This window comes from Heteronotia binoei, chromosome 14 (assembly GCF_032191835.1).
Source record: "Heteronotia binoei isolate CCM8104 ecotype False Entrance Well chromosome 14, APGP_CSIRO_Hbin_v1, whole genome shotgun sequence".
NCBI classification, from domain to species: Eukaryota; Metazoa; Chordata; class Lepidosauria; order Squamata; family Gekkonidae; genus Heteronotia; species Heteronotia binoei.
In genome coordinates this window covers 26,308,220-26,320,913 of record NC_083236.1, presented here as the reverse complement: position 1 = coordinate 26,320,913, position 12,694 = coordinate 26,308,220, and the positions used below count along the sequence as shown (strand labels likewise).

Genomic DNA, 12,694 nt, shown 5'->3' with positions numbered 1-12,694 from the left:
CCCAGAGAAATCCGAGGCCTGGCTTGACATTACCTGTGTCTGCCTTCGTTCCTACCTCCTCAACAACGATGAATTCTCGCTCAATTTTTTCCAGAGACTCCTTTCTCTGAGTGATGTCTTTCACCAGTCGGGTGGCCGTCGCTGTTGCAGTTTGTAGCTTCCTCTAAAATATAAGATGGTCTGGACAGAACTGAGCAGAAGGGAGAATTCAGGCGGCATCCCTTTCAATCACCATTCAGATTAATTCTGTTCATGGGAGTGCTGACTAGCCATACATCTTGTGGCCAGTGAGCAGAAGCAGAAGGAAGGTTAAGCATGTGGTCCGCAGCCCAGCCTAACACATCAAATCATTATTGCAATTTTGTCCAGGCTCTGGAACTTATTTGAGACCCTTTGGAATTGCTGTTGGGCTTCATTTTGTTGTTGTTCAGGAGTTCCAGACACTGATCCAGATATACCAGTGTAAATGAGGTTTTGTACAAAGTCCCTTCTGAGACTGAAAACAGAGGTGGCAAGATCCCAAGAGATCTCTGCTGAGCCCTTCCGGGGATATCAAAGATAGCCCTAGATTTTCACTCATGCAAGGCACTTTTGTCAGCAGAACAGAATGTTCCTGCCTCCCCCACCTCCAACTGCAGGACAATGGCCTCCCTGAAATACTGCTCCTGGGGCACACGGGACCCTTGCGAACAGCGTGAGATACGAATCTGCAAAGGGAAGGGAGAATCTGTGGAAATCCCTCCCTTCCATTAGCAGAAACTTTAGTCTGGATCCAACCCAAGGTGTGGAGATGTCCTGGCAATTGGGATGTACAATGCAGAGGTCGGGACACAGCAGGAGGCAGGAGATGCAGATAGGGAATCCATAGCATGGCAATGGAGAGCAGAAGGAAGCTGGAAGTTAGTGGAACTACCAGCCAGCTGGAGATCGGGACAGGAATCAAAATAGGTAGCTGAGAAGTGGGAAGGGAAAGAAGGACATAACAGGGAGAGTTTCAAGGAGGAAGACAGAATGGGAGTAAACAGGCCATACTCTGCCTGTCCTGAAGAAGGAATCCTGTTGTCTTGTGTCTGAGGTGGAAGAGTTTTGGGATTAAAAACCAGATCCTGTGTTAGCAGTGGGAGAAAGTTCAGGAAGTGAAACCAGTTCTTGCATCAGTGATGGAAAGTCTGGGACTTGGAGGCAGGACCAATTCAAAACAGGGAACGTCCATTTTACCTTCATTATTGAACTGGTTCTGCCTCCCAGACCTCCTTCTGAGAGTGACTGGCCCAAGGCCACCCAGCAAGCTTCCATGGCCAAGTTTGAGGATTTGAACCTGGGTCTCTCAGATCTTTGTCTACCACTTGAACCACTACACCATCTCGGTTTTCAGGAAGAGGCCAAGACATGCTTCTTGCACACGACTCAGCTCCTCCTGGGGGTAACCCCAGGAGCCTGAAGAAGGTACAGAATGCAGCTGGAGAGACACAAGCTGCAACTGCTAAGGAAGGAAGGGCTGCATCGCTCACAGCTACACCCCTAGTGCTTGGTGTGCACGGAAACCCTTGTGTGACCTTGACAGTGGCCTCAGACCAGGGTTCCTGCCAAATCTGCAGAGCACCCTCTCAGGTTCTTCCTCAGCCACACGTGTGTCACACTCCAATTTGGAGGGGCCTGGGGGCGGGATTCTTCCAGCTGTCACCTTAAGCTGGGTCTCTAGAGCCGGAGGGCTGAAATCTTGGCTCAACTTACTTTGTAGCGGTTGAGGATCTGGAGGACGCTACCCACAGTCATCTTCTGCCGCAGCAGGTCCTGGTTCCGCTCCTCAATTTTCTCCAGGAACTGGGCATTTTCAATCTTCAGCTGCTGGAAGTCCACCTCATGAAGAGCCTCCCCCAGCTCTTCCTTCTGTAACCGAGCAAGAATACCGACAGTCACTTACGAAGCAAGCCAAACGCAAGCAGGCCCTTTAAGAACTGTGGAGCTGTTTAATGCAGGTTATGGGAACTAGCATACTCTTGGAATGGAGCTACAAATCTGACAAGCCATGGTCCAGCTGTTTTTCTGGGTGGAAAGGATTGGAGCCATTTAAGTTGGCAATTAGAAAATGGTCCCACAGGGTTGAAAAGTAGGCTTCAGCTCCATTTTTCTTACCACTATCATAATGCAGTAATTCACATACCAATTATCATGGCACATGAGGGGTACGACAATAAAATAATTTACTAAGTTACTATAATTTACTAAGTCACCCTGCTCCCCCTCCAAGAAAACTGGCCCACTGCATTGTTTGCTTCCAATTGACTTTCTTCTGATGGGTAATTCTGACTAAAATTTGGTGTGACTGAAGCCATATTTTCAGGATTACCCATCAGAGGAGAGTGCTCGTGGTGTCTCTGCGAGTCACTATTCTGACCTTGCCACTTTCCAACTGGGAGAGAAGTTATTGCAGTAACAAAGGTGAGCAATTTTTAAATTTTATTTTCAGCACAATCTGAAAGCAATGATTTTTACAAAGAAGCATCAAGGTTGTCTTTCAGGTGTGGTTCAAGAAAAACATGCTAGGTGCTTGGGGGAACGTTGCAATGTCCAGCTGAGGGGGGAACATCTTGGAGGAAGCATCGTGGCTTCTGGGAAGTAGCTGTGTCAGACTCAGGTCATAAGCATGTTCCCTTAGAAACTCTTGCAACACCTCTGCACAGAAAAAATGCCATGAGACTAGTGACAGTCTAGAAAAACTGAAGGAGTCAGGGCGGGAAATTGTTGGTCTTGGATCTGCTGAGTTCCTGATGGCCTTAGCAAGGTAAGGACAGGGTAACAGGAGGACTCTCTCTTCATGCTGCTGATAAACAAGTTAAAGACCATAAAGCACCATAGACATCCCTGCCCCCTTTGCTAGAGCCTCCTGGCATGGCCTTTACTAGACCTGATTCTTATTTCTGTGTTTCTGCTGCAAAAGGGGTGCGCAGGGAACTTACACAGCAAGAAACAGGAACAACAGCTGTAGACCACCAAGGCTCAGAGTTAGTGTCTGCTGAACAGTTTTTCTCCCACCTATATTTTACCACCCCCCAAGGAGCTCAGCATCCCCACCCAGTCCCATTTTTGTCCTCCCAGTAGCCCAGTAAGGCAAATATAAATGGGAGTGGATTACTGAGTGAGTTTCCTGGCTGAATGGGGATTGGATCTCAGATTCCCTAAGGGCACTCTAGCAACTATGCTATAAGAATGTAAGAAGAGCCCTGCTAGATCAGACTAGTAGTCCATCATCCTGTCTTGCATAGGGGCCAACCACTTACTCTGGAAAGCCAACGAACAGGACACGTGAAGCTGCCTGATTCTGAATCAGACCACTGGTCAATCAAGGTCAGTATTGTCTACTCAGGCTGGCAACAGCTCTCCAGGGTCTCAGACTCAGATCTTTCACATCACCTACTGCCTGGTCCTCTTAACTGGAGATGCCGGGGATTGAACCTGGAATCTTAAGCATGCAAGGCGGATGCTCCACCAACTCAGCCATGACACCTCCCTTCCCTTAGCACAGAGGTCAAGGCTATTCTCTTATGTTGTGTCCTAGTACTGGGATTCAGGGGTTTACTGCTCCTGAATGTGAAGGTTCCCATTCATAAAACTGGCACCCAGTACTGGGGTTCAGGGGTTTACTGCTCCTGAATGTGAAGGTTCTCATTCATAAAATTGGCACCCAACAAAATCTCTTTGGGGTGAACTTTTAGGTCACATTTGGGGTTGGGAAGGGATTTTCCTCCAGGGCATATTGGCTGGAAACTCTTGCAGACTTTGCTATTCCATCTTAGCATTTCTTGGCTCATTTACCTGAGTCATCTGAGTGTAGCTGGCCTGCAGAACTTTCTGCTTCTGGTACTTGCTGGCACATTTGGCACCAAGGACTTGGGCTCCTTTTAGAGTGATAATTTTAGTGCCCCCTTGACAGAGATGGTCTTACTTAAAGAAGCACTAAAATGGAACACATAGCAAAGGCACATCTGTGCCCTAGGGTTCCATAACCTAATCAGACTTGTCAAGCTGCACTTTCCGAAACATACCATAAAAATGGCATAGATACCTGCTTGAGCTGCAGCTGCATTTTCTTCTTCTGGACTTTTAAGGAATCGTTTTTCAAACGGATCTTCTCCTTCAGTACATCCTGAAAAAAGAAAGTCACTGGCAAAGACAATACATACAAGTGCAGGTTGATTACAAGCTAGGTATTTGCGTGACAGTTTGTGTTCCCACCCCAAATGACTCTCAAACTCCACAAGCTTTGGAAATAACACCTGCAGATATTGCGCTTACCATTTGGGGCACCTATCAACCCCCTGTCCCTTTTAGACACTCATAGATACTCACAGAAACAGAGAAAGATCAGCTTTGCATGCAACCTACACTTCCAGTATTCAGCTGAAAGCTACTACCCATCTAGAGTTGTAGAATGGCCCCTCTCTATCTTTAGCTTTACAACAAAGTAAAGTGAAATTTCACTTAACATTACACCTCACAAATGATGACTGTGCTAGGGCCATATCTCCTTGGCACCCCTCATCCAGATTTCACAGGTCTGAGACACTGGACACCAGCAATTAGTGCATTTTCTAGCTCATGATCTGAGGTGGTGGAAGTTAGGTGACCATGAGTAACTATGAGCGCCCACCCTTCAAAAGAGGGGGCAGCTGATTCCATCCCTCTCCTCTGAGATGGATGGTCTCCATCCCTAGTTGTGAACACTCAGAGGGCTCCAGTTGAGCATTAGCCCCAAGGATGCAAGAGGTCTTGCCTGTTCTACCTTACTGACATCAACAGAACCATTTATGAGAGCAAAACAAGGGGGAAAATCTCCACTGACCCTGGAGCGGATCTTCTCTTCCATATATCTCATCACTTTATCAGAAGCTATGATGCTTCCTTTCTTCTTGGTTATAGTCTTGACTATGTCTTTTTCAAAGTCCGCTATGGCTTTCTTAATGTCAACCATGCGAATGTCTGCTTCCTCCAGGACAGCCTGCAGAATTCAAATCACATCTTCATAAGTAATGGCATGTCACATTTCACTCCTTCTCTGGGGAAGGGCCTACAACTAAACAGATCAGAAAACTGAGCCAGAAGCAAGCAGTTCTTAAACACGTCTAGCATGTCAACACAATGGCATTTATGTACACTGATTCCTTCCCCTGATTTAAAGAAGCAGATAAGAGAAAGCCAGTATTTTCCCATGCTGCAGTAGACCTTCTGGAGCAAGGTCCTGACTGAAAGATATCTTAATAATTACAGAGCCATCCTCAGCAGTGTTACGTCTTTCTAAGCCTCCTGGCTTCAGTGTGCTTAGAAGGGCATAATGATGCTTAGGATGCCACTGTTCAATCAACTTTCACTAATCAGCTCTGCAAATTTGCCCATGATCACGGAGCTGACAGCCTACGGGCAACATGTGGGGCAGTGGTAAGGCCAGACTGAAAAGTAGGAAACTCACTAAATATGGGGGTTGTTCTTCTGGGAGCTTGTGTGGACAAGTAACAGTACCAGCATCAGGGCTTTTTTTGTAGCAGGAACTCCTATGCATATTAGGCCACACCCACCAGATGTAGCCAATCCTCCAAGAGCTTACAGTAGGCCCTGTACTACTACTACTACTACTAATAATAATAATAAATTTTATTTCTACCCCGCCCTCCCCGCAAAGCGGCTCAGGGCGGCTAACAGTACTAAGAACCCTGTAAGCTCCAAGAGGACTGGCTACATAAGAGGGGTGCGGCCTAATATGCAAAGGAGTTCCTGCTACATAAAAAGCCCTGACCAGCATTATCAAACCGTGGTTAACTTTATGGGTCCTGTTTCTATGGGAGCAATCCTAAGCAGACCTCCTCGAAAGTAAGTCCCAGGCTTACTCCCTGAAAAGTGGTCTTAGGACTGCAGCCTCTGTTAACATGGCAGTGAATGAGGAAGGGGGATAGAAGGCCTCATCTGGAGAAACACTGAAACATGGAGCTGGAATAGCCCCAGGGCTCATCTAGTTCAAACCTTGCACAATGCAGAAAATTCACAGCTGCCTCCCCCCACTTCTTTTGCTCTACGCAAAAAAACCTCCTGGGATCCCTGGACCAATCTGGCCCAGAGAAAAATTCCTTCCTCACCCCAAAGTGGCAATCTCCAGTACCCTGGGCATATAAGAAAAGGCCACAAGAGCCTACTGAGCATCCCTTCCTGCCCTCCCTCTCACAATCTGCCTAAACTCATAGTCACAGAATCAGCATTGCTGTCAAATTGCCATCTAGCCTCTGCTTAAAAATTTCCAAAGGAGAGCCCACCACTTCTCAAGGAAGCCTGTTTCACTGAGGAACTGCTTTAACCATGAGGAAGTTATTCCTAATGTTTAGCTGAAAACTATTTTGATTTAATTCCAACTAGTTGGTTCTGGTCCAATCTTCTGTAGCAACAGAAAATGACTCCACTCCTTCCTCTATCTGATGGCCCTTCAAACATTCAAAGATGGCTATCATATCACCTCTCAATTGTCTCCTCTACAAGCTACACATACCCATTTCCTCCAACCTTTCCAGATAGGGCTTGGTCTCCTCACTATCTTTGTTGTCCCCCTCTGGACACGCTCCAGTTTACCAGCATCCAATATGCAGATGCTGTTTCTAGATTCAAGTGCCTGAAAGGAGCCCTTTTCTGTCAGCAGTAACAGACATTCTGGTCTACTTCAGCATACAAAATAGAAAAGCAAAACCACCCAGAGGCTGGGATAATAACATCAAGGCTAATCTTGTTGACTTCCTACAGAAGACAGCTTGGCAGGCTACAAGAAGCCACGCATCTTCCCAATCAATAGCAATCAACTGAATCTTTGAAATGACACATCCTCTCCAGAATGAAGACTGCAGCATCTTTCAGTGTCCAGGAATGGCTGCCTGAAGCTTTTCCCTCTCTGTGCCTGTTTGTGGATCCAAACAGAATTAATACCAAATCCAAGAAAAAAACAGGGACTCTCAAAGCCTTACATTTTAATGTTGTTGTTTTTTAAAGTTTGAATGCTGTTTGCTTACTTGAAAGGAAAAAAGATATAGGTTCATTTATCTACAATTGTGGCTATCTGAAGCTCTTTCCTGCCCCTAAACTCTACTGGTACCAAGGAGCCTGCCTCACTGGACACAGCGGCAGCTGCATGGCTAGAAATGGCAAACTCCAGATATTAGTGGGTCTGCCATCAAGCAAAGAAAGAATGAAGAGGAGCATAGTATAAACCAAATGGCCAGCTTTACCAGATAGTTTTGCAAAATCCGTTCTGAGTTCGCCTTCATTCGCTGAATGTCTTCCTTGGTCTCCTCTAGCTCTCGTTGTGCTAAGTCGCACTTCTGCTCCACGGTCAGGCATACCAGTCGATCTGCTGGCATGCGGGATTTAGATTTGCGCCTGATGCGTGGCTGCAATCCAAAAGGAAAGCAAGAAACAGCACAACAGAAGCTGCATAACCTTGCTAACTAAACACTGTTGTTTGGGGCTTCTGTAGTTGAATGTTAAAGGACCATTAAGATGTCTTGGATGTGATCTGTGCAATGATGACTTGGGAGTACTAGAGGAGAGTCGATGAAATTGTTAGTATGTTGCACTGGCATTGGGGAAACTCGGGTTCAAATCTCCACTTAGCTAAGAAGCTTGGTGGGTGACTGGGCCCATCTCACTCTAAGATTCTGGGCTGGATTGTTGTAAAGAAAATAATGAGGATATGAAGAACCATATATGAAGAACCATGAGCTCCTTGAAGAAAGGACAAATAGACTGATATGACTGATTAAAAGCTAGCTGTATAAAATGTTGATGTTAAAGTAGCAGTAAGAGCACATGATTGGCTGCTAATTGCAAGCACCCTATCTGCCTTTCTCTCGTTATTATTTCCAGATTCTCCAAGAAACAGCCAAATTAGGAGCTAAGAGTAGAAAAGAGCAAGAGAGCAGTAGCCACTTAAAGACAAACAACGTTTGTGGCAGGGTATGAGCTTTCATGAGATATGGCTCATGTCTCCAGATATAGCTATGAGCTAAGTGAAAGGTCTGTAATGATTATCATAAGGAAGGACTGAAAAAAAGTTAAGTGAAACGATGAGTACTGTAACAAAATTAGGTTTAAAATTTCAGGTTTAAATTGATGGTTAAACTATCTTAGAATCTGGAGAAAAAACTAAGGTGGGAATGAATGAGCATGAATGAGTCAGACCTGACCACCTTCAAAACTACAAAACCCATGTTACAGTCCTAGGAATCTCAATTCCCGCCAAACAACCCTGTTGCTTACAAATGCTGCTTGTCCCATATCCAACGAAGAGCCACGTCTTTCTGGCATCAAGTGGCTGGCCACATCCCTTGGCTCCATTCGATTGAAAAATTTCTCAAACATGGCTGCCTCCAGTTTGAGCATGGAATTGGCATGGCTGAAAGAAGATGACAGCTTGTATGAAGAAACTTAGCTGTTTTTATATACTGTATGATTATAGACACAGGAGTGTTCCCTGTTTAAAACCAGAAGGATGCTTCAGTGTTCAATACCCTCAAATAGCACATGGAATGCCTCCCAAGGCATTAGAACATTCATTAAACTGTAATAGCTTTGGGAGCACATTCAGGCTAATAATTTGGGATATAATTTTTACCTGGGTTCTCTAGGGTGATCCTTAAAATCCCCTACATGATCTTACAGAAAAGCTAAAAATGTTGGGCCCTTCTTATTTTTCTCCATCTTTGAAATATTTAGACACGACAGACATCCTTCCTCAGTGCTCTTTTGCCTATGCCAGGATCCAACATTGGGCCACAGATTGTTCCTTTCCAGTCCCCAGAACAAGGAAATGCCACATGGATGTATTTACTTGGTTTTTTTGTTTCCAGTCAGACCCTAAGGAGTGCAATGAGCATGATTTACAGTTTTCTAACATTATAACCAGTTTAAAGTTAATATTTGAGATTGAATCCTACATTGGAAGTAACAATTTTTAAAAGGATGTAACATTTGTTGTGAGAACTCTTGTTTTGCTTCTATCAGTGAGGTTCTCTTTTGTTGCTTCCTTTTTTTCTCCTTGCAATGATTCAGGCAACGCTGAAGAAGAGCTGGTTTGTAATATCCTGCTTTTTTCTACCTTAAGGAGTCTTGAAGTGCCTTACAAATTGCCTTTCCTTCACCTAGCAGGCTTCATGTAGAGGAGTGGGGAAGTAATTCCACTTCTCCAGATTAGAGTCTGCTGCTCTTAACCCTCGTACCCCACCGGATCTGTTATGTTAATGTTAAAATGTTTGTTAAAACATTTATGTTCAAGGCTAAAAATTTAAGGTTGTCACATAAGAGATCCCTTTCACTGGTTTGGTGGAAACCTGCTGTACATTCTTACTGAGATTTCAATATCTCCATTTTAACCAATGGGAAGTAGAATATAGGCAAGTTATGCTACAGTTAGAAGCAAAGTAGAGCCTGCAGCCTAAGAGTAAAATGGCTATCCCTGGAAGCTATTCCTGTGCTTATGACTGTGAGGAAGAGGGAAGAGGGGCTGTTGTTATGCCTTTTTGTGTGAAAGGAGGAGACCGTTCGTGTGCAAGAGAAATGTTGCTGTGTGTGCACTGAATCAGAGTGTGGTGCTACCGGATTCGAGAACAGATGTGATGTGTGCATGGTGGATATGTGTGTGCAAGAGAGGGAGATGGGTGCTGTGTGTCTGCTTGTGTCAGAGAGAAACAGACTACTTGTGCGTGGGGGGGTGAGAATTCACACCAATTCACTCCCTCTGTTCCTTATCTGTAAAATGTGTAAATGTTTTCTACATGCTTGGTCATATGAAAGCTTGACTAGCAGGTTCATCTAATGGTCCCAATATTGTCTATTTTGATTGCCAGTGGATCACTGGAGTCTGCTGGCATAGCTAAGGAAGCCAGTCTTGGTACCAATACTTAATCCAGGGCTCAACAAATCCAGGGCTCAACAAATCCCAGGTGCCAGGGAGCCAAAGTGCCTAGGAGTTTTTATTGTGGGGCCTAATATTTTTCAGCAATGAATTTTGGGCTGGCTCTGAAAGCAAAAGAATGTTTGTCAAGGCCTGACTTAATCAATGCTATTTTGTAATTTGTCTTCCCAAACAAATGACTATGATTCCGTTTGGAGATCTCTGCCAGGGATTCACTTGCTTTGCAGCCTGTGATAGCGGTGATGGATTATAAGCCATGCTTGTAGTGACCTATGCTGGTGGTAAGTACATGCCTGGACTTCATTATATGCCTGCAGCAATTCTTGGAGAAATTATGACTAAAGCGGACCTCCTTATAGCACTGAAAGTCAAAATAAAAACAGATGGCAGCTAGACACTAATAGAAGTATTTGTCCAAGTGAGGTTATGTCACCTGGGTGTTTGTGAAACTGGTACAAATACAATGAATGGTGGGGAGGGAGGCTGGAGGAGGCCAAATTTGATGGAAACTTCCCTGCCTCAACCATATGGCTGGAAAAACATTTCTGTTTTACAGAACCTGCCAAGCTGAATCACATTGATCTTGTCTGGAAGGGTGTTCCACCAGGCTGGGCCAGAGCCAAGAAGGCTCTGGCCTGGGTTGAAGCAAATTAATACATTTGCGGCCAGGGCCCCCTAGAAAGTTGTTATTCATACAGCACAATGCTCTCTGCGGGTCCCAAAGACATGTTGGTTCCAGACTGTGTAGGACTTTGAAGGTTAAAACTTAAAACCCTGAATCTGATCCAGAATTCAACTTGGGGCCAGTGCGGCTGGCAGAGCACCGGTTGTATATGGGCTCTAGATGGAGTGCTAGCAGGGCTTTTTTGGTAGAGAAAGCCCAGCAGGAACTCATTTGCATATTAGGCCACACCCCTGATGTCACCACTGTTTCACATAGGGCTTTTTTGAAGAAAAGGCCCAGCGGGAGCTAATTTGCATATTAGGCCACACCCCTGACCCCAGGCCATCTGGAACTGCATTCCTGTGCATTCCTGCTTTTTTTCTTTTTTTAAAGACCCCTGAGTGCTAGTAAGCACACATACCACTGCATTCTGGACCAATTGGAGTTTCCAGGTCAGTTTCAAGGGTAGCCCTGTGTAGAGCAAATTATAGTGGTCTAGTCTGGAGGAGGTGACTGTTGCACAGATCACTGTTGCTAGGTTGGAGCGTTACAGGAAGGGACCCAGTTGTTGAAGCTGGAGGAGATGAAAAAATGCCAGTCTGGCAAGATTTGTGATCTGAGCCCCCACAGAAAGGGAGGCATTCAGACTCACAAGTGGCCTTGGTGCTAGCAGCTCACCAGAAGGGGCTGGAAACTGGCATCCCCACCTGGGAATTCCCTAGCTCAGCCACAGGGCCTCCATCTTTGATGGATTTAGTTTCAGCTGGCTCTCTGCTTCAACCAACCAACCAGTTGTATGCAACATGGAAATTGTCCTAGTTGTCAGAATGTCCCCCCATCCCCCTTCCAATATATCCCAGTACTATGCTGCTCTAAGTAAGGTAAAATATCTTGGGGAAGCCAGTGTGACATAGTGCTTAAGACTGGGATCAGAAACACCCAAGTTCAATTCTCACCTCACTATGTAGATTGGAATGTTCCCCCCACACACACACACACACACACACCGGTCTTCCAGTACGTCCTAGTACTACGCTGCTCTAAGTTCGTTAAAAATATCCTGGGGAAGCTAGTGTGAGGTAGTGGTTAAGACTAGAAATGGAACACCCAGTTCTAATTCTCACCTGGCTATGAAGGTTGGTGGGTGGTCCTGTTCTAGTTACTCTCTCAGCCCCAGCCACCTCACAGGGTTGTTGTGAGAATACAACGGGAAAAGTGAGAGAGGGAGAGATGGAAGGTAACAGTGTGCTATAGACAGATGAGAGCTAAATATGTGGTAGGCAGATAGCAATGTGCTAGATCAAGTGAGGGGAAGAAGCGAAATCTGCAGTACAGGGAAGTGACAGTGCACTCGAGAAAGTCAGAGAGGCAGGAGTGTACCTGGTAGCTAACCAGCGAGCAGCATTGGTGCCAGTTTAGTGGTCAGTGCCAACGGGCTTGCACAAAAAATATCCAGTCTCTTTACAGAATGTGTGAGATTTTAAAAAACTATTCTTATTTATTTTATTGAGAGTCTAAATTTTAGACCCTGCTTTCCCTGCCTCCAATGCCGAACCAAAGATTTTTCCATTGTTCTCCTCTTCTCCATTTTATCCTTACAACAACCTGGTGAGGTAGCCTAGGCTGAGAGTTGTGTGATTGGCCCAAGGCCGCCCCGCAAGCTTCCATGAGCGGAGCGGGAATTCGAACTTGGGTCATCATCACAGATCCTGGTCCAACACGCTAACCGCTACACCGGCCTGGAAACGGACAGCTGATCTGTATCATCCATCCTCCCCGTCGCCCACCTCATCTCCTGCACCACATTGCGGAGCTCAGGCAGGGCGAGCGGGGCCAAGTCTTGCTGCACATCCTCGCCCAACTCCCTCGACTCCCCCGTACGGATGCTGTCGCGCTCCGACTCCTCATCAGTCAAAACAGGACGGACTTCCATCTTTCATCCGCGCCTCTGAGGATGCCCGTCTTCTTCACGGGTCTGGCACGTTCAGACGTTTGCGGGCTCTTGGGAACTGCGCGGAAAAGAATCGGACGCGAGCGACCATTCAAAGCGTTGCCATGACTCCGACGGGTGGGCGGGGCACGGGAGC

General features: G+C 45.8%; 1 protein-coding gene across 1 annotated transcript in view; it reads right to left on the bottom strand.

Moving 5' to 3' along the window:
* Positions 1-12,694, bottom strand: part of CCDC113 (coiled-coil domain containing 113) — a 17,292-nt gene extending 4,598 nt beyond the window's left edge. Inside the window, exons 1-7 of the mRNA XM_060254337.1 lie at positions 12,395-12,694; positions 8,290-8,425; positions 7,260-7,421; positions 4,844-4,999; positions 4,067-4,147; positions 1,735-1,890; positions 56-163 (exon numbers count right to left, since the gene is read on the bottom strand). Coding sequence (XP_060110320.1) covers positions 56-163; positions 1,735-1,890; positions 4,067-4,147; positions 4,844-4,999; positions 7,260-7,421; positions 8,290-8,425; positions 12,395-12,540 — 945 coding nt within the window. The 5' untranslated portion in view covers positions 12,541-12,694. The remainder of the gene's footprint in view (positions 1-55; positions 164-1,734; positions 1,891-4,066; positions 4,148-4,843; positions 5,000-7,259; positions 7,422-8,289; positions 8,426-12,394) is intronic.